The sequence below is a fragment of the Vulpes vulpes genome, chromosome 12 (genome assembly GCF_048418805.1).
Source record: "Vulpes vulpes isolate BD-2025 chromosome 12, VulVul3, whole genome shotgun sequence".
In the NCBI taxonomy this organism is placed as follows: domain Eukaryota; kingdom Metazoa; phylum Chordata; class Mammalia; order Carnivora; family Canidae; genus Vulpes; species Vulpes vulpes.
In genome coordinates, this window is record NC_132791.1 from 176,688,638 (window position 1) to 176,709,928 (window position 21,291).

The window sequence follows — 21,291 nt, forward strand, 5'->3', positions numbered from 1 at the left end:
TGCCGTTTCTTTCCTTAAAATAGATTCTGGAGGGGTGCCTGGGCGGCTCAGTAGTTTAAGCATCCAGGTCTTAATCTCAGGGTCCTAAGTTCAAGCCCCATGATGGGCTCCTGCTGGGTGTGGAGCCTACTATTTAAAAAAAAAAAAGAGAGAGAGAGAGAGAGATAAATCCTAGAAAGGAATTGCTAATTCAAAAAGCTTATGGCTGTTCTTAAGCATTTAAGTTCATGTTGCCAAACCGCATCCTGGAAAGAATGCACTAATTTATAGTCCCAGCAGCAGAGGCTTCTTTTAGATCCCACCACGAACTGCAAGAGGTCAGAATTCTCTTTCTTCAGATGCCTGGACTCTTGCTATCTGGGTGGGGGAGGGCCTGCTTTACTTACTGAAACTCACCCTGTATTTATCCGGACCTGCTCATCAGGCTAGGACGGAGGGGGGCAGCCACCCCGGCCCGGCTCCTACGGGCCTGGCGCCAGGTCCCAGCTCGGCTGCTGCGCGGGGGGCCGCGCGCGTCCGCCTGGCACCCAGGGCCTCGGACCGGGGCGCAGGTTCGCCGAGGCCGGGGCTGGGGCGCGGCCTGGCTCCCGAGTCGCCTCGCTGCGAGGATGCACCGAGGGCGCGGGGGACGCCGGCCCAAGGAGGGGGTCTCCTTCCCCGGGGCGCGCGGGAGGCCGCTTTCGTGGCGGGTCGGGAGGCTGGGAGGGAGCGCGAGCCCTTCGACGTCCTCCCCGGCCCGGGCCCACCTGCGCCCGCCCTCCCCGGGCCCCCCGGCGCCCGCCCCCGGCGCGCCCCTCCCCCGAGCTGGGGACGGTGGCGGGAGCCGGGGGCCAGCCAGCTCCTTCCTTCCTTCCGTCCCTCCCGCCCCGGCTCCCGCCCGCCGGCTCCGGGACCGCAGCCACGTCTGAAAGCGCCTCATTGTGCGCGCTCTCCTCCGGCGGCGGCGCGGGGCGGCGGCACCCAGCGCCCAGCACCCAGCACCCAGCACGCGGGGCGCGGGGGGCGCGGGGGCGCGGGGGGCGCGCGGGGCTCGGGGGCTCCGGGGGCGCGCGGGGCTCGGGGGCGCGCGGGGCTGGAGGTCCGGGGCCCGGGCAGGGGCGCCCGAGTGTGCGTCTGGCCGCTGCCCGGCGACTGCACCCCCAGCCGCCGCACACCCGTGCCCTCCCCACGACGCCTCCCGTTTGCCGAGCCCCCCCCCGCCCCGGTGCCCGCCCCTGAGCCCGAGAGCTCCCGGCGCCTCCGACCTCGGTATCCGCCGCCCGGCGCGCGTCCTCCGGAGCCTTCTCGCGGGTGTCACCGGGAGCCCCTCACCCGCCCCGGGAGCCCGCGGAGCACGTCGGCCCCCGCGGACCCTCCGGCGAAGCCTGGAACCGGGAGGCGGCGAGGTCGGGGGCTCCTGCCGCGCTCGGAGAGAGGTGCCGCCCCCGCGCCGCGCCAGCTCGGGCCGGGCCGCTGCGGGGTAGGTTCCCTGGTGCTCTGCCGGCGCCGGGCGCCCCCAGCCGGGCACCGACCTGGAGCGGGGCCGTCGGGGCTGGGCGGCGAGCGGAGGGTGGTGATTCGATCGGACGAGGGAAGGAGCCTGCAGCTCCGGGCGCCGGGCACGGTGCGCTCCTGCGGCTTCTGCTCACCTGAGGTCGCCGCTGGGGATCCCAGACTCCCGAGCCGCGAGCTTCCAAGGGCGGGGAATCAGTCTGGAAATCCGGAGAGCAGCGCGGTGAGTGAACTTGGACGCCAGGCGGCTGGCCCGGAGTCTGGGGGCCCGTCTCGGCTGCTGGGTCTTGGGCAGCAGGGAAGAGCTCTCTCGGCCTCAGCACACGGTGACTTTCCCTTCTCTCTCGGTCTGGCGCGGGAGCCTTGCGGGTGGGATGCCCGAGGCCTGCGGAGCGGAAGGGCTTGGCCGGGGGCCGAGAGGGAGTGTGCGGGGCACCGGAGCTGGGGGGGCTGTGCGGCCGCCAGAGCGTTGGCCGAGCCGAGGCTTCTGCGGCCCTTCTACCCCTCTCCCACCCGCGGGGCAGGCGCCCTTACCGCGGCCTTTACAAAGGAGCCAGCTGAAGCGCCAAGACCTGACGGGTGCCTTGCTCAAAGTCACACCTCAGTGGGGCAGAGGCAGAAATTGCACCCGTCTGGCTCCAGAAGCCAGTCTTCCAGCCATTATTTGCTGCTACTTTGCATGTGCATGTTCTGTCCCTGCCCGGGCTTGCCACATTCTGTTGCTAGGATGCTGGGTCACTTCAGCCAGGCCACGCTGTTGTTCTTGAGCTTTCCTTATGAAGAAGCTTTCGATGGGATCCCTAGAATATAGCTGTAGCCCCGGATTTGAAAGATTGAACAAACACAAGCATAGTATGTGGCAAGATATTGTTCTAAAAGCTTGAGCAATAGTATTAACTCGTTGAATCTTCAAAGCAGGTCCTGACTTGGGTTATATTACTTCCTCTTATTTTATTTTATTTTATTTTTTTTAAAGTAAGCTCTAAGCCCAATGTGAGGCTTGAACTCATGACTCCAAGATCAAGAGTCACAAAGCTCTATGGACAGCCAGCCAGGCAAAATTTCCCCCTTTTATAAAACAACAGGTGCCAAGAGATTAAGTACCTTGCCCAAGATCACACAGTCAATGATCAAATGGAGTTCATGAGCCACTGGGCTATTCCTACTCCCTGTCACGGGACAGCATCCTGCTTCTAATCTAGTAAGGGGAGATAAGTACAGAAATACATGAATAAGAGTATTCCACATGGCGATAGTAGCACTGACAGGTATTTCTCAATATCACCTAGTACTCGTGCCATGTTGAAATTTCCAACTGCCTCAAAGATATCTTCTTGCCCTTGGTTTGTTTGAATCAGAATCCAAACAACGTCCACACACTGCTTCTGGCTGTTATGTGTTTTGAGTCATCTTCTAAGACAGCCCCTTCCTTTTTTTTTTTTTTTTTTAATGTAATCGAATTCTAAGAATTATTTAATTCTCAAAAAATAATAAATTAATCAAAAGGTTAAAAAATAAACCAGAGAAGTTCCAGATTATCCCATTAGATGACTCAGTCAACACCTGGAGAAACACAGGAGGATGTGCTAAATGTGCACTCCGTACCCCCATCCCCTGCATATGTTACTTCAGAAAGGGGGCGGAAGCCCCTGCGCTTCAAGTCTCCCTAGCTGTAAGGCTCTATGATTAGGTCCTGTGCAAAGGGCATTTTGAGGATCCCCAAAATTCAGAGCCAGGGAAAGGTGTTCTGTGTTATCTGCTCACTTGCTCTCAAATGCCCCCAGGGTGGCTCGGAGCCAAGGAGACTTAAGAGTCCTTTCCTGGACAATTTGATTTCATTTCCCAATAGATTCCTGCAAGCAAATCTGTTTCCTCCAGCAGCATCTGGCCTGTGTGACTCCAGCTTCCCTGCCTCGGGCTAATGCCACGGAGCCACTCATTAGCACTGGCAGAGAGATAGCAGATGTGGCCCGGGCTGGGCTTAGGCCGGATTCCCAGGTGACAGTGGGCTTGGGGATCTTGATACCCTTCAGTGCATAGGAAGTAATTCTCCAGCCCATGCTTCTGTCCTACTCTGGCCCACTGGTACCCAGGTGAGCTGGGAGATGGATTTGCAGGCACTTTTCCTTCTGCAATGAAAGCTGGAGCAGGCAAATTCTATCCATGCCTCCTGTAACCAATGTTATGATTCTATAATTGCCAAGGTAATACAAGTCTATCGTAGACTGGAACCTGGAAAAGGCAGCAAAGCACTAAGAAGAAAAAAATTACCTGTAACCTGGCCATAGAAAGATAACTACCAATATTTAGTACGCATCCTTCCAGATTTCTTCTATACATTTTTGTGGGGTTTTTTTTTTTAAGATTTTATTTATTTATTCATGAGAAACACACAGAGAGAGGCAGAGACATAGGCAGAGGGAGAAGCAGGCTCCTTGTGGGGAGCCTGATGTGGGACTTGATCCCAGGACCCTGGGATCACGACCTGAGCCAAAGGCAAGACCCTCAACCACTGAGCCACCCAGGTGTCCCTGTGGGTTTTTTTTTTTTTTTACTATTGTATTTATTTAATTGAGAGAGAAAGAGGGAGAGAGAGAGAGAGAGCATGAATGGGGCAAGGAACAGAAGGAATGAGAAGCAGACTCCTCACTTAGCAGGGAGCCCCATGTGGGGCTCCAACATGGGACCCCAGGATCATGACCTGAGCCAAAGGCAGATGCTCAACCAACTGAACCACCCAGGTGTCCCTTGGATATATATTTTAGAGTGGCATTGCTGCATCACATAGTAACCCTATGTTTAAACTTTTGAGGAACTACCTGTTTTCTGCAGGAACTGCACCATTTCCATCCCCCCCAGCAGTGCATGAAGATTCCCCACCTTCTCACTAATACTGGTTATTATCTACCTTTTTTATTATAACCATCCTAGTTGATGGCAAGTGGTCTGTCATTATAGTTTTGTTTTTTTTTTTCTTTTTAAAGATTCTATTTATTTGAGAGAGAGAGAGTACAAGCAGAGGGAGGAGTAGGGAGAGCAAGAGGGAGAAGCAGGCTCTCAGCTGAGCAGGGAGCTTGATGTGGGGCTCCATATCAGGACCTTGGGATCATGATCTGAGCCAAAGGCAAACGCTTAACCAACTGAGCTACTACCCAGACACCTCCCATTATAATTTTTTTCCATTATAATTTTTAAAAAAGATTTTATTTATTTATTCATGAGAGACACAGAGAGAGAGAGGCAGAGACATAGGCAGAGGGAGAAGCAGGCTCTCTGTGGGGAACCTGATGAGGGACTTAATCCCAAGACCTTGGGATCATGACCTGAGCCAAAGGCAGACCCTCAACCACTGAGCCACAGGCATCCCCCCCATTATAGTTTTGATTGGCATTTCCCTAATGACTAAAAATGTCAAGCATCGTTTCATAAGCTTGTAGACAATTTGTATATCTTTGGAGAAATGTCTATTCAGACCTCTTGCCCATTTTTCAATTGGGTTGTGTTTGTTTCTATGTTGAATTGTAAGAGCTCTTTATATATTCTGGATCCCTTGCTACACATATGATTTGCAAGTATTCTCTCCCACCTGGGGGTGTCCTTTCACCTTTTTGATGATGTCCTTTGATATTTGTATATATTTTTATATTTGGCATTTTAACACACTGTATGTTCTAGTACTTGTGCGTTTTCCACTCAACACTATGTAGTTAAGAGCTCTAAAGTTAGACGGCTAGGACTTAAATTCTGACTTAAATTCCATGTTTCCAGTCCACCATAAACATGCACCCTTCTCTCCTCCCTTGCTTTTCTCTCTCTCTCTCTCTCTCTCTCTCTCTCTCATTTTTATTTTTTCTGTTTCCCTCCTTTTCAACCTTTTCCCTAACAGATGCCCTAGACTCCATTAGAACTGATTTGCCCCCAGGGGTGGCCCTTGATGCCAAGAGTCCACTGATCCTTCATCTGGAATCTGTTTTTTCTAGTCCTTAGGATTCCTGAACAGGGATGGCCTCCAGCTGATGCCAAACAGAGAAATCTGAGCCATGAATTTGTACCTAGTATTATATTTCACTCCCTTAGATACCCTGCCAGGGCCGGGAGAGGCTACACACAGGAGATGCTGCTGAGTGAGGGGTACGCAGAGCTGGGATGCAGGTGAGGATTTCCCAGAGAGCTGGGTGCCTGGGCTTGCATCAATCTGATGCAGTCCTGAGTGCATCAGTCTGTGGAGCATCTGTGATCACACATCAGCATGTGTGATCTCTTGATCACAGCTCAGGTCTTGATCTTGGGGTTGTGGGTTTGAGCCCTGCATTGTGCTCCACATGGAGCCTACTTAAAAAAAAAAAAAAGGTAAAATGCTTAGCAGGAAGAAACATGGGGCACATGGGGAATTCCCCCCCCTTTGGATTTGGATCACAGAGTATCTGACTTCCATTGAGCAAATATTTATTCTTCATAAATTTTATTTACTTGAGAGAGAGAGTGAAAGCAAGAGAGCAAGAGCATGATCGGGGGAAAGGGAGAAGCGTGTTCTCTGCTGAGCAGGGGCACAATGTGGGGCTCAACTCAGGCCTCTGGGATCATGACCTGAGCCAAAGGCAGACACTTAACTGGCTGGATGTCGCGCGCGCTGGGGGCGACAACCGTCCAGGGATGAGGGTAAGGAAATGAGGAAAAGAAAAGAGACATAAACAGAGTGGGAGCAGGAGGGACATAGGCTGGATTCAACCACAATGCCAACTTTATTTGTGTTATTCACTCTTTTATAGAGCAGGATTGTATATCAAGCAGGATGTCTTAAGCTTAGTTCTCCAAACATGTCTTTTCACAATAGATAGCAATGGTATGCGCTCTTAGATAGCAATAGTATGCATCCTTGAGCCACAAGCCTTTAACAACAAGGGTGAGACAGGTGGGCCATGGTTGGAAGAGTCAACAGAGAGCCCTTGCTCGATCCATTAACCCCTTCCTGGCACGCGGCTCCCAACATCTCCCCCTATTGTTTTTAATTTGAGATCCTGAAAATAGAGATTTTTAAGGGCTTTGTGCTGGAAACTTTTAAAGGACGCATATAAGCATATTCCAATAGTTAAAGCAATTACCAAGGTTGTAGCGACAGCATTTATAATCCAAATGCCAGGGGAATTAAATTCAAACCATTGCAAGGGGTTAATACCTCGGATACCTTTTAAAAAAAATTTCTGCCAATTCAGCAGGGTTCTCAATAGAGAGATGAGCATTGTTAAGTGCAGCCACTTGCTGTTCCATGCTTAGCAAATCTAAGCTTAAATCTGTATTGTTCCAAATCCCCTTTAAATGTTGCTGCACTTGCTCCCATGTATGTTCTGTCTCGTTATAAGGTAATGCGGTGACACAGATATGCTGAAAGCCCGCATGACATTGCAATGATATCTGAGCTTGGAGCCGAGCATATTGCCCTCCCAGGTACTCCACAGCTTCTTCCAACCCCTGTAGACGAGCAACATTTTTTTGATCAATAGTCCCTTGTGTGGCAAGAGCCACAGATACATTATGGGCCAAGGAATTAACATGTTGAGCGGTGTGGATGGTTTGGCTGAGTGCCACAGAAGAAACAGTGGCAGAGGCTACCAAAGACACAAAAGCAGCTATTCCTGCCACCAATAGACCCAAAAACCTTTTTGTTTTTACCACCATATCAGTGAGTTGTTTAGCAAAGGAATACCCGTAACTAGTATACCACAGCCCTGTAATATTAACAGGGAGCATGACATACGGGGGTTGCTGTACTAACATAACTGTAACAGGGCGAGCATCTTCAGGGGGCAGATGAACAGGCAAACAATTAGTCAATACACAATTTTGGCAACTAGCCTGGTATTTGTCCTGAGAGGCTTGAAGCTTATCAATTTTGCCTCTCCCCACCACCAACAGGAAGGGACGTGGTTCGCAAGCCTGAATATACAGATCAACATGATGGGGGTAGATAGGTCCCGTAGTAGAGTTTGTTTTAAGGGGACGGAGAGCTGCAGCCAGCTTCCAAAGGTCCGAATGTATCATGCGTGGTGTTGAAAGCGTGCCGGGAGGCACGTATCCATAATGTTCATAGGCAGCACAGAGTCCTGGAGATCCCACTCTGACTCGCACTTCTTGCCAGGCTGCAGATTTTGATTTTGACCACTCCGTTATACGCAAAGAGGGTGTCATTACTGGGTGCAAAGTCTCAGGGTCTCGCACTCTGCATTCTCTCCAAACTGGGAGAGATGATTTTCAATTGGGCACTGTAGGGCAGTCAGGATAGTCCCAAGGGCTCATTCCAGGAGGAGAATCTCGAAGGTTAGAAGTAGCCCCCGGTGCGAAGAATGGTTCATTAAGCGCCCAATAATCAACCATTTCCTCCTCCCTTCCATCTCCATTATGTCTTTCGTCATCCCAATACCAACGCTTGATGGTGCGAGTCACCTGCTTAGTAAAAAGACACCCATAGGAGGGGGACTGACCGTTTTCAGCGGCCTGGAAACAAATTGGAACCTGATCTGCCAACCCAGTCCAGCTGATGGGTCTTGTGACAGCCTCAATGGAATATGCCTCTAGCCCTCCCAGCACATCTGTTAGATTAGTACGTACATGAGGCGTGGGATTATCCCAAGTAACGGCCGTACAAAAGGAGGGTCCACCATAAAAGCCCAATAAGAGGACGCCTCGGCTGTTTCAGCAGAGGCGAAGATGACTGCTAAAAGAGCCAAAAACAGGTTAGTAGGAGTAAGGGGGGCCTGGGCTTTACGTACGGTTTGTTTGGCCTCGCCAACCACCTTTTTTATTTGTCCCCAAGTAGGCAATGGGGCTCTCCTTTCCCTTCTCCTCCGGGGTTTCACCGTCTGGTCCCGTTGAGGAACTTGTGGTTGAAGGGAGAGACGGGCCATTTTCTTTGGTAAATCGGATGCACCGGAACGGCAGCCACCGCGGCGTTTCCTCCTTCTGTGGGAAAAGACAAGCAAACCCTCGTCCTCGCCAGAGGACTGGATCTGGGCCAGACCACTGTCCCGTCAGCGGATCCTTCCATCGTGCATAAAGGAAGGGCTCCGGTTCTGGAGCCCAAAACCTCTCAGCTGCAGTCTTACCTACTGCATCAACATTCAAAAAATTTAAAACATATAAAGTTAATGCCAAATGCATATGTGGTGAATACTTAGTCTTTCCCTTAAGTATCTCCCCCTCTTTTAATTTATGTAAATAAGTTTTTAGGGTGGAATGACTTCTTTCAACAATGGCCTGACCCCGTGAATTATATGGAATACCAGTGGAATGTGAAATGCCGAAAGTTAGGCAAAATTGCTGAAAAGAAGACGAGGTATAAGCAGATCCATTGTCTTTTTTTTTTAATTTTTTATTTATTTATGATAGGCACACAGTGAGAGAGAGAGAGAGGCAGAGACACAGGCAGAGGGAGAAGCAGGCTCCATGCACCAGGAGCCCGATGTGGGACTCGATCCCAGGTCTCCAGGATCGCACCCTGGGCCAAAGGCAGGCGCCAAACCGCTGCGCCACCCAGGGATCCCCATTGTCTGTTTTAATAGCCTTGGGGAGGCCTAGTTGGGAGAATGCAGCAAATAGATGATTTTGTACATCAGTAAAGGCTTCTCCACTGTGGGCAGAGGCAAAAATATATCCTGAAAAGGTATCAACAGAAACATGGATATATTTCAATTTACCAAATGGAGGATATAATGTAACGTCCATTTGCCATAGATGATTACGTAAGAGGCCTCAGGGATTAACAGTAAATGAAGGGAGGTTGAGGGTTTCGGGGCAAGTCCGACATTCTTTTACTATTTGGCCGATTCGCGTGAAATCTTAAATTGTCTTCGAAGAGCTGCTGAATTTTGGTGAAATTTGCTATGGCTTTCCTTAGCAGCATCAAAAGAAGAAAGAAAATTAATATGCGTGATTTCATCAGCAATTGCATTTCCATAGGATAATGGGCCAGGCAGACCTGAATGAGCTCGAATATGAAAAATGTAAATCAGATTATGTCTTTTAAGAAGACTGTGTTGAATAGACGAGAAGAGGATATATAACTCTTCATCATTACAACATAAAAAGGCGGAGGGAAGTAAGGGCACAGCTTGAGCAACATATAGACTGTCTGTGAAAAGATTTAATGGCTCAGGATATTTTTGTAAAGCAATAGCAACAGCTTTTAATTCTGCTCTTTGCACTGATTTAGTTGAGTAATGGTATTTCTCTATATGTTCCTCCCTTTTTGAGATGTAATAAATTGCGATATTGCCATACTTGTTGGCGTCCACAAAAATGTTTGCAGCTTCCTTAATTGGGGAGTGAGATAGGGAACCTTGTGGGATTGTTGAAACCTTATTTAGAAACTGCAGAAGTTTATCTGCTGGCAAATGGAATTTGACCTGGCCCGGGTATGAGGCGAGGGCAATTTGCCAATTAAGGTCAAACTGTTGTAAATTTTCAAACTTCTCTTTAGTTAACATAGCACAGATTAAAAAGTCAGGCTCCTTGCCTAGGAGTTGTAGGGAACGCGTCCTCCCCCGAGTGAGAAGTTGAGCCAGCATGCTAGGAAGAGAATTAATAACATGCAGAGAATGTAAGGGGAGATGTATCCATTCTAAAGGGCCATGAGGTTGCCAAAGGACAGCCAAGGGCATGATGGCAGGGTTTAATAAAATTAAGTATAGTGAATCCACCAAAGAAACTCTTGTAACCTGAGCTTCCAAGAGTTTATTATTGACCAATTCTAATGTTTGTTTGGCGCCCTCCGTCAACATTCTAGGAGAGGCCGGATTAGAGTCTCCTTTTAGTATATCAAAGAGGGGGCGTAACTGTTCCGCAGTTAAAGTTAACATTGAACGTATCCAGTTGATATCTCCTAACAACTTTTGATAATCATTTAATGTTTTAAGAGGGGCAGTGCGTATTTGAATTTTTTGTGGCTTAATAGTTTTTTGTTCAATAATATATCCAAGATATTCATAAGGTTCAGCTCTCTGAACCTTTTCAGGGGCCACTATCAAATTAAATTTTTGAAGGCAAGACTGCAATCTTTCGAATGCTCTTAAGAGAGTCCCTTCCTCATCAGCGGCTAGTAAAATGTCATCCATATAATGAATACAATATACAGATGGGAAAGCAAGTCTAAAGGGGGTCAAAGGGATCCCTGGGTGGCGCAGCGGTTTGGCGCCTGCCTTTGGCCCAGGGCGCGATCCTGGAGACCTGGGATCGAATCCCACGTCGGGCTCCGGGCATGGAGCCTGCTTCTCCCTCTGCCTGTGTCTCTGCCTCTCTCTCTCTCTCTGTGACTATCATAAATAAATAAATAAATAAATAAATAAATAAATAAATAAATAAATAAAATTTAAAAAAATTAAAAAAAATAAAGGGGGTCAAAGCTCTGCCTACAAATTCCTGGCATAGTGTAGGACTATTGGCCATGCCCTGAGGCAAAACCTTCCAATGATACCTGGCATAAGGGGCTTGTAGATTAGTAGTAGGAATTGAAAAGGCAAATTTTTCACAATCATCAGGAGATAGAGGGATGGTAAAAAAACAGTCTTTTATATCTAAGATAAGTAATTGATAATTCAAAGGAATGGCTGAAGGAGCCGGCAGCCCGGGTTGCAGAGCTCCCATGGGCTTCATCACGGCATTAACCACTCGGAGATCTTGCAGTAATCTCCATTTTCCTGATTTCTTTTTAATGACAAAGATAGGAGTATTTCAAGGACTGTTGGAAGGAACAAGATGTCCCAACTGCACCTGTTTCTGCAAGCATTTTATATGAGACAGGAATTTCAGTCCTCCTATTGTAATTAGCAAGATCATTACATCTGTCATGATAATCAGATTTCCAAATCAAATAATCCCGCCCAGAAAGGCATGCTTTGGCTACAACATGCCAATCTCCAGGGCACAGGGCCTCTCGACTCAAATTGTCCAGCATGGACAAAGTGAAAGGGGTAGTGGGCCCATACTGGGCACATGCAGTTTTTAATTCTTTCAACACTTTGAAGTTTAGGGCTGAATACATGCGCCGACTGGCATTATCTAAAGAGACAGGGAAAGCAGTAAATCCAGTGGTGTCCTCTCCGCGCCTTCCGGCCTCATACAGTGCCCTTTGTAAGGGGGTCACACCTTTAATATCAAACCCTCCGGCTGATTGTTGGTTAGTCATTATGGGGAAAGTCCGCCAGGGGACAGCAGGTGCTCCTTCCCATATCTCTGCGGTTGGAGCTTGTAAGATATAAAGGCAAGGGACTAGTAGCTTGATCCCTATACCCGGTGACTGGCCCCTTTTTCTGTCCTTTACCAGAAAATTTTGTCATTTGCATGTATCCTTTCAGAGGACTTTCATTATCACTGTCCAAAAATACATTGTCGTCCCTGAATTCATCTCCTCCCAATCTCAACAAAGGGGGTCCCCTAAGGCCTGCCTTATGAGACCCATAAGTTTTTGTTGGATCGGATATAGGGTGGTGGGGCAGGGGGGATGACCCCAGGAGGCTCAGGAATAACTTCACAGGAGTGATCCCCAGCTGGAGCAGCGGGGAGAACCAGGAGAAAAAGAGGATGATAAGGCCATTTGCATTATAGCTGCCGAGGGAGGCTGAATTCCCTCAGAGTCACCCTCAAACTCACTTTCAAATTGATCATTTTTGTTCTCGGTTTCGGATTTCAAAGAAATAATCTCAATCTTATGCAAAGGGTCAATGACTTGTCGCAACTGCTCAAACAATCTCATAGTCCCGGCTGGGACTGCTGTCTCGCCTCTAAGGGAAATTTGATTTTTCAGTTCCTGTCCAATTCTTCTCCAATGTTCTAAATCTAAGGACCCTTCAGTCGGAAACCACGGGCATAAATCCCTGACAGTTTCGAAAAAGCTTCTCAAGGCCTTATTAGGTACCTTGAGCCCTCCTTGTTTGAGAAGGGTTTGTAATCCAGCTATAAACAAAACCTGATTCACTGATTGCTCTTGTCCCATGATTTTACTCCCGCTGTTCCAGGACCCCGCCTGGTTCCCTTACCTGAATAATTCAATTCCGGATCCTTCTCATGTGCTCTATGCTCAGGTCCCTGTTCAGGCGCCACTTGTCGCATGCGCTGGGGGTGACAACCGTCCAGGGATGAGGGTAAGGAAATGAGGAAAAGAAAAGAGACATAAACAGAGTGGGAGCAGGAGGGACATAGGCTGGATTCAACCACAATGCCAACTTTATTTGTGTTATTCACTCTTTTATAGAGCAGGGTTGTATATCAAGCAGGATGTCTTAAGCTTAGTTCTCCAAACATGTCTTTTCACAATAGATAGCAATGGTATGCGCCCTTAGATAGCAATAGTATGCGTCCTTGAGCCACAAGCCTTTAACAACAAGGGTGAGACAGGTGGGCCAGACAGGTTGGAAGAGTCAACAGAGAGCCCTTGCTCGATCCATTAACCCCTTCCTGGCACGCGGCTCCCAACAGCTGGACCACCCACGTGCCCCAGGCAAATATTCATTAATATCATCGACTCATTCAGTCTTCGGGGACATTCTTAGACATGATACTGTCTTATCCAGCCAGGATTCTTGACTTTTTATTGAAATATAACATAACATGCAGAAAAGAACACAAGTCATAAAAATATAGCTTGATAACACACTCAGGTAGTTAGCACCTCATCAAGAAACACAGTGTGACCTGCCCTCAGAAGTTCTATCCATGCTCACTACAGTCCTGCCCTCTCCCCACCCCACCCCGCCAAGGGGACCCACTCTCTAAATAAAACACTTGGTTGTAAATGGCAGATATTGAACTTATGCTGGCTTTACTAAAAATGGAGCCTTTTCCCCAGCATGAGAAGTCCAACCGAATCCAGATGCTGCCAGCTGCCCATGCGCTCTCAGATTTTCTTTCTTTAGCTCAGTTCTCTTCTCTGCTGGCTTTGTAACTAGGGAGTTTCCCTCTTTTCTGCAAATCTACAAAAATACTGAGATTGGACTTGGGGCAGATGTCTTTTTTTTTTTTTTTTTAAGATTTCATTTATTTATTCATGAGGGACACAGAGAGAGAGACCAAGACATAGGCAGAGGGAGAGGCAGATTCCATGCAGGGAGCCTGATGCAGGACTCGATCCCAGGACCCCAGAATCATGACCTGTGCTGAAGGCAGATGCTGAACCACTGAGCCACCCACGTGCCCCAGATGTCCATTCCTAAGCCTATCACTTGGTCGGGGGATAGTGTGTGGAATATATAGATGAACCAGGCTTGAGACACATGATTCCTTAAGAACCAGGAAGTGGGCGGTCAGCCCCATGCAAACCACATGCACTTTGTGTGAGTGAGGGTGGTTCCTCGAAGAAAAATCTTGAGGCTGTTAGCAGAATAAGGAGGAACAGGTACCGAGTGGACCCAAGCAAAGCCTGTCTAGTGCACCTGTGTAGCGTGAGCCCCACACTGGGTGCCTGGGAACAGACACACTCTCTTACCAAAAAAAGCCCACAATCTTGACTCTCAAGTTGCTCACAGGCAAGAAGGGCAGAGTGATGCATGCCTTAAGAAAGGCACAGGTGGGCAGCCCGGGTGGCTCAGTGGTTTAGCGCCGCCTTCAGCCCGGGGTGTGATCCCAGAGACCCGGGATCGAGTCCCACGTCGGGCTCCCTGCGTGGAGCCTGCTTCTCCCTCTGTCTGTGTCTCTGCCTCTCTCTCTCATGAATAAATAAATAAAATGTGAAAGAAAGAAAGAAAGAAAGAAAGAAGGAAAGGCACAGGTGAGGTGTCTTGGAAGGAAGCTGAGATGACTCTTGGTGGGATTCAGGGCTGGGCACTTAAAGCAGAGTAGAGGAGAACATGGGTGTAATGATTCCAGGTGATCTGACACACAGGATGCTGAGTGGGGACTTTTGGGAAGTGAGGTGGGAAAACTGAAGGTTGCTGAGTAGGAGAACGACAGCATCAAATACAGCATAGGCGGCTCTGGTGGGTCTGTGCAATGTGAAATGCCGAGAGACACAGTGGGGGATTTTTCCAGAAACCAAGAGAGAAGTACGCAAGCCAGGACTACCACAACCCTCCCCTGGCACTGGATAGTTGGGCCACTCACTCGGACTACCATCTGGTCCTTTGGCCACTTCATCGGTGTGTCCCTGATGCCTAGCTACATTGTCTGCTGTGATAAGGATGTTACACATTGGACCTCCTGGATTGATCATGCTCTTGCTCTCTCTCACACTCTTGCTCTCTCAAATAAACAAAATCTTTTTTTTTAAGAGTTTAATTTATTTATTCATGAGAGACACAGAGAGGGAGAGAGAGAGAGAGGGGGGCGGAGACACAGGTAGAGGGAGAAGCAGGCTCCATGCAGGGAGCCCAATGTGGGACTCGATCCTAGGACTCCAGGATCATGCCCTGAGCCAAAGGCAGACGCTCAACCACTGAGCCACCCAGGGATTCCTCAAATAGACAAAATCTTAAAGATAAATAAAGCAGCTAGAGGTAATTTCTACTTCCCAGGAATGTTGAGAGGATGCAGTTCAATCATGAAGAGAAAGGACTTATCCCAGTGCCTTCCTGACCTGTTCTTCCTAACTTTGAACCCTGAGGCAAATTGAATTTGCTACACCTAAGGCTTCTTATCAGAAAACTCTCCTGTAGGATCCGCAGGACCCTGCTGTCTCTGGATACTCTGCATGGGGTAGGATGTGTTAATTCCCTTCCTAGTTGTTGAGTTCCAATTAATAGGATCAGATATCAGTTCTGTATTGTGTGAGTCACCTAAGAAAACCTCTGGTTTCTCTGGAGGGCAGGTAACAAGCACGTTGGCCTGCATTCAAGATCCTCCCTAGCCAGGAAAGGGCTGGGCTGGCCAGGGCAGCTGTGTTTGGGCCAAACTCAGGATCCAGTGCTCTGCAGGGATTTCGTAGGAGTGGGCCAAATGACTGTAATGGGAAAGCGCTAGGAACTTTGAGATGGAAGTCCTGGGTTGGGGGTCCCACTTGCCCTGCTGCCTTTCCAAACTTTGGGTCCTTCACAGAAATAATGGAAATCATAATGTCCACCAAAGGAGCAATTGAGTTAAATCACAGCATCTACACTTGTGTGGGGTTCAGGACGCAGTGCTGGAGTCAGTAGCAGACCACAAAGCTGCCGGCCGTCCTCCACCTACTCCGGAAGCCTCCATATAAGTGAAATCTGCTCACGATTTAGATCTGGCTTCTGGTGGTGATGTGGACAAAGGAGGGGCCTTAGTGGGGAGTAAATGCTGTGAAAGCACAGAAGGCCCCTTCCTTCCAAAGCTGCTCTTCCCTGAGATCGTGGCAAGAGCAACAGGTGCAAAGAAAAAGCCCTGGGACCTTGGGGTGTGCGAACCTGGCTCAGTGTTCCTTTCACTCTGTGGGTCACGTGTGACATTCTTAAGATCCATTGAAGGCCACAGGGATGGTTGGGACCAGAGGTGGTCACAGGAGATTCTGGGATTCCAGATGTAGGTGACCTCAGCGTGTCTCATCTGGGTAGAGACCTCCCAAGGTTCCTTCTCTCCCAACACAGCATCATCAACAGTAGCACGAGGTGGAGGTACGGCATCGGCAAGCCCTTCCTCATCTGTGTTGGTAGCAGCTTCCCCACGACAAGCCCGAGAGGCTAAATGTTATCATCCTCATTTTACAGAGGACAAGACTGAGCCTTGGAGAAGTCAAGTCATTTGCTCCAGGTTTCATAGCTCGTAAGTGGCTATGAGAGGGCCCACTGCCAGCCCTCTCTCCTCCACCCAGCAGGAGACACCATCAATTCACACTCACTTGGAAAAATGTACCCAGCCCCTGGTCTGTGCCCAGCTCCAGTCAGGGGCTGGGTCGCTCTGTTCCCACCTGCAGAGAACTTTCTGTCCGCCTGGGAATGCAAAGCCCTCCCACGGTGCAGGGCTCCTTCCTCCTGTGAGACTGACCCAGCCTCCCTCCTGCTTTCTCAGGCTCTGAAAAACCTGCGGGCACCTTCCATGGATCTGTGACTGAAGTGTGCAGCTCTCCGGGCAGCCCTGGACTAGAGTGAGTAACCCCAGCATGGAAAGGGCAGAAAGGCCAGGAGCCTGCCTGCCGTCACCTCTCCCTTTATTGCTCTCTTCTGCACCTTCACACGGCTCCAGAAGGGTACCCTCCTCCCCCTGGAGTCCGTGCATCCTCTAGCCCTTTCCTCCCTGTAGATGGCAACAGTTGGTGTTTTTTTGTCTAGGTCATCATTTACTTTTAATGATAAAAGCTATTATTTGCTTGGTGAAAAGAAGTCCGGCCACCCCAGAAGCACACTGTGTAGAAAGGGCAAGTTACAGGAGTTACTACATGCCCTGCCCCCCAGACTCCTGTCATGACTCCAGTCCAGTATCAATCCTCTTTTTACTGATGAATAAACTGAGTTACAGATTTATTAAGCGTTTGGTCCAGGATCACAGACTAGGAAGTGGCTGAGCCCAGTGAAGGAGTCAAATCACCCATCAAGCTGTTTTGCTGGGCATCCCTGGGTGGCTCAGCAGTTTAGTGCCTGCCTTCGGTCCAGGATGTGGTCCTGGAGTCCTGGGATCGAGTCCTGCATTGGGCTCCCTGCATGGAGCCTGCCTCTCTCTTTGCCTGTGTCTCTGCCTCTCTATCTCTCTCTGTGTCCCTCGTGGATAAATAAATTAAAAATCTTAAAAAAAAAAAAAAATAAAAGCTGTTTAGCTAAACAACCTAAAATGGTCTCCCTACAAAGGAAATTCTCAAGCAAAAGGAAGGAATCCGTTTTAAAAATCGTATTTCCCTCTCCAGAAAAAGAAAGGAAGAAAGAGTAAGGCAGAGACAGTGAGAGAAGGAAAGATGGGAAAGACAGGAAGGAAGGCACTAGGGGTGAGCATGTATCTCCCATAGCATCTGCAACTGGCCTCTTGCTCTGCATAGACAAGATCTTGGCTGACCTCTTAAAGTCCTGTTCCTGGGAGAGGGTCCACCTGAGACGGCTGCGGTCTGGGGAGCACCCCCCCCAGGTCGGGTGGTCGGTTGGGGCAGGGGTGCTCCCTGCAAGCAGCAGGCTGGCACTGGGCCACGGTCCCTAATGCTGCCCCGCGGGGCCACCTGAGACAGCTGCGGTCTGGGGAGCCCCCCCCCCCCGGGTCGGGTGGTCGGTCGGGGCGGGGGTGCTCCCTGCAAGCAGCAGGCTGGCGCTGGGGTGCGGCGGGCCCCGGGCCGCGGTCCCTAATGCTGCCCCGCGGGGCCACCTGAGACAGCTGCGGTCTGGGGAGCCCCCCCCCCCGGGTCGGGTGGTCGGTCGGGGCGGGGGTGCTCCCGGCAAGCAGCAGGCTGGCGCTGGGGTGCGGCGGGCCCCGGCGCGGTCCCTAACGCCGCCCGGCTGCTCTCTCCCGCGCAGGCCCGGCCGGCGACATGTGGCTGCCGCGCATCTCCAGCAGGGCGGTGACCGTGCTCCTGCTGGCGCAGACCGGCATCCTGCTCTTCCTGGTCTCCTGGCCCAGGCCGCCGTCGCCCGCGAGCGGCAAAGAGCGGGTGCACGTGCTGGTGCTGTCCTCGTGGCGCTCGGGCTCGTCCTTCGTGGGCCAGCTCTTCAGCCAGCACCCCGACGTCTTCTACCTGATGGAGCCGGGGTGGCACGTGTGGACCACGCTGTCCCAGGCGAGCGCGCCGGCGCTGCACATGGCCGTGCGCGACGTGGTGCGCTCCGTCTTCCTGTGCGACATGGACGTGTTCGACGCCTACCTGCCGTGGCGCCGCAACCTGTCGGACCTCTTCCAGTACGCCGTGAGCCGCGCGCTGTGCTCGCCGCCCGCCTGCAGCGCCTTCCCGCGCGGCGCCATCAGCAGCGAGGCGGTGTGCAAGCCGCTGTGCGCGCGGCAGCCCTTCGGCCTGGCGCAGGAGGCCTGCCGCGCCTACAGCCACGTGGTGCTCAAGGAGGTGCGCTTCTTCAACCTGCAGGTGCTCTACTCGCTGCTGCGGGACCCCGCGCTCAACCTGCGCATCGTGCACCTGGTGCGCGACCCGCGGGCCGTGCTGCGCTCGCGCGAGCAGTCCGCCAAGGCGCTGGCGCGCGACAACGGCATCGTGCTGGGCACCAACGGCACGTGGGTGGAGGCCGACCCCGGCCTGCGCGTGGTGCGCGAGGTGTGCCGCAGCCACGTGCGCATCGCCGAGGCCGCCACGCAGAAGCCGCCGCCCTTCCTGCAGGGCCGCTACCGCCTGGTGCGTTTCGAGGATCTGGCGCGGGCGCCGCTGCCTGAGATCCGCGCGCTCTACGCCTTCGCGGGCCTGAGCCTCACGCCGCAGCTCGAGGCCTGGATGCACAACATCACGCACGGGTCTGGGCCTGGCGCGCGCCGCGAGGCCTTCAAGACCTCGTCGAGGGACGCGGTCAACGTCTCGCAGGCCTGGCGCCACACACTGCCCTTCGCCAAGATCCGCCGGGTGCAGGATCTGTGTGCCGGGGCGCTGCAGCTGCTGGGCTACCGGCCCGTGTTCTCGGAGAGGGAGCAGCGCGACCTCACCCTGGACCTGGTGCTGCCGCGCGGCCCTAGCAGCTTCAGCTGGGCCTCATCCACAGACACGCACCCTGGACCTTAGCGGACACCCCTGCGTTGTGGCGGTGGGGAGGGAGCCGGGCGCACAGGTCCAGGGCTGCTATTGGAGGGGCCGGGAGTTTGGGAGCCCTCCCCTGTAATAGGAACAGACTGAGTCCCCAGAGCTCCAAGTTTCTTCCTTCTTGCTTCTGAATTTTCTTTTGAGTGCTCCTTAGCAGCTGGATTCCCATCAGGCGCACACTTCATGGAAAGCAAAACTGTGTCCACACTTCTGGGCACAGGGAATGAGTTCAAGTGACTTGGCTGTACTCAAGTGCTTTCTTCCAAAGTCTGTTTTCCTTTTGGATGCATCGTCCAGCAGCTGAGAAGGGGGCCCCAGCCCTGTTTCAGAGTAGAGGGGCATCGTGGTGAGGCCGGCTCTGAAATCTGTACAGCACCCCCACCCAGCACACACACACACACTCTGGACTTCGGTCTCCCATGTCCCACCGCCACACTCTAGCAAAGCAACTGGCCTTTATATTCACTTCTTTCTTTCAGCAAGAAATCAGACAAGATGCCTCTTATCTTGTGATCTCCCTGTGGCTTCTCTCTGCCCCGTTACCTGCCCAGTTACCTGGGGTAAATCTTTGATTTGTCTTGACTCAAAGGATCCTACCCACAGAAATAAACAGTAATTTTTGTTTACTGGACTTCACAGTCTGTAAAGTTGAACAAGTGAAATGCAAAACTGAAGGGACCTGTCCAAGGTCACACAATGAGGAGGATGAAGGGAGGAGGGGAGTTTTGCTCTGATGCTATAGTAGGAAGGAGAGGGTGAATCAGGCTTGCACAGACCTGTCTCCTTCGTGAAGGAGGGTCAGATTTTCCCATCTATCTGCACTAGGAAGAGTAAGCAGCCGTAGCTGGGGCCGCAGGTGCAGGATGCAGGAAGTGATGAGGTATCTGGGCCCAGAGTGCAGAGCCTAGGGAGCCTCCTGGATAAGCCTGGAGGGAGGCAGTGAAGGGGAAAGGTAGAGGATGAAAAGGATAGAGAGGCCTGGACAGCAAGCCAGACAGAGCGTGTGACAGAGCAAGAGGTTGGCATCAGGATCAGTGCCTGGAGGGCAGGTGGCAGGATGATTGTAACTAGATAAATCTCGCCAGGAGGGCAAAAGAAAAATGGCTCTGCTGTGGTGGTTTTCGCTTGGTCCTCCCAGGTCAGGCCCTAGAGGAGAGCAGAATCCCTTTCCTACCTGTAAGCCCTGGCTCCAGCAGCAGAGACTTAATAAAGGGATGTTGGATGTGTAGAGGTCTTGGTCCTGAGTTCAGGAAATGAGAATGAGAGTTAGCAAGTGCCTAGTAGGTGTTTAAAAGGGAAAAAGAGGAGGGGGAATAAAAGCTCAAAGAACCCCTGAGAAGAACAGGGACGCAGATCTGAGTGCGCACAGACTTGGGGCATGGTGTTAGTGCTAGGACTGACATTTGCCAGAACTTGCATGCCTGTTACCTCTGAAAATGAATGGGCTGCCTCACTTGCCATCAGTTGCCAGAAGGGGTTCTGGAGGTTGCCAGTTTCTTTTTCTCAGCCCAAGTGTGGCCTTGGATTGGTGGGACCTCGGTTGTGCACCCCCATCCTTGCTGCAAAGCAGGCGGGCAACAGGGAATCTGGCACTTCTTTTCTTGCAAGGAGTAGAGAGATACTGACCTTGAAGCTGAAGCTTGAGGACATCTCACTTAAGGATCTGTAAAGCTGTAGAAGCTTCAGGCCCCATAAAACCTCCATCTGCCCCTTCACAATAACATCGGAAGGTAATTAGAACTCTGAATTTACTGGGGCACCTGGGTGGCTCAGTTGGTCAAATGCCTAATTTGGCTCAGGTCGTGAACCCAGGGTCCTGGGATGGAGCCCCACATGGAGCTTCCCACTCAGCAGGAGTCTGCTTCTCCCTCTCTCCTTGCCCTGCCCCCTGCTCCTGCCGGTGCTCTCTCTCAAATAAATAAATCTTTAAAAAATAAACATTTTTTTAAAACCCTGAATTTATTAATGGGGACTCTGCAACTTGGGAAGGTTCAGGCCACAGAGCTTAAAATACAGGACAGACCTCAAACTCACATCTCTGACTTCGGTGCTTATAGTTCTAACAAAGTGAACTGGATGCAGTAAAAGGTCCCACTACAGGTTTGGAAAGCCACATCATTTCATCCAGTACTGACATGGCTCTCTAGGGGTGAGGGAGTCCTCCTGGCATTGGGCTGCAGATATCTTAAGGACCAGAACGTTGG

At 51.1% G+C, this 21,291-nt stretch overlaps 1 protein-coding gene across 8 annotated transcripts in view; it reads left to right on the top strand.

Moving 5' to 3' along the window:
• CHST6 (carbohydrate sulfotransferase 6) overlaps positions 1-21,025 on the top strand; it is a 42,256-nt gene extending 21,231 nt beyond the window's left edge. For 3 of the 8 annotated variants that reach the window (XM_072731501.1, XM_025993068.2, XM_025993071.2), the window contains 2 exons: positions 16,444-16,519; positions 17,868-21,025. In XM_072731501.1, coding sequence (XP_072587602.1) covers positions 17,882-19,069 — 1,188 coding nt within the window. In that variant the 5' untranslated portion in view covers positions 16,444-16,519; positions 17,868-17,881 and the 3' untranslated portion in view covers positions 19,070-21,025. Of the gene's footprint in view, positions 1-1,080; positions 1,715-5,568; positions 5,644-12,563; positions 12,624-16,142; positions 16,198-16,443; positions 16,520-17,867 lie in introns of those variants that run through there. The other 5 variants (XM_072731503.1, XM_072731504.1, XM_025993070.2 and 2 more) reach the window with 5 other exon arrangements.
• Positions 21,026-21,291: the final 266 nt, after the last annotated feature.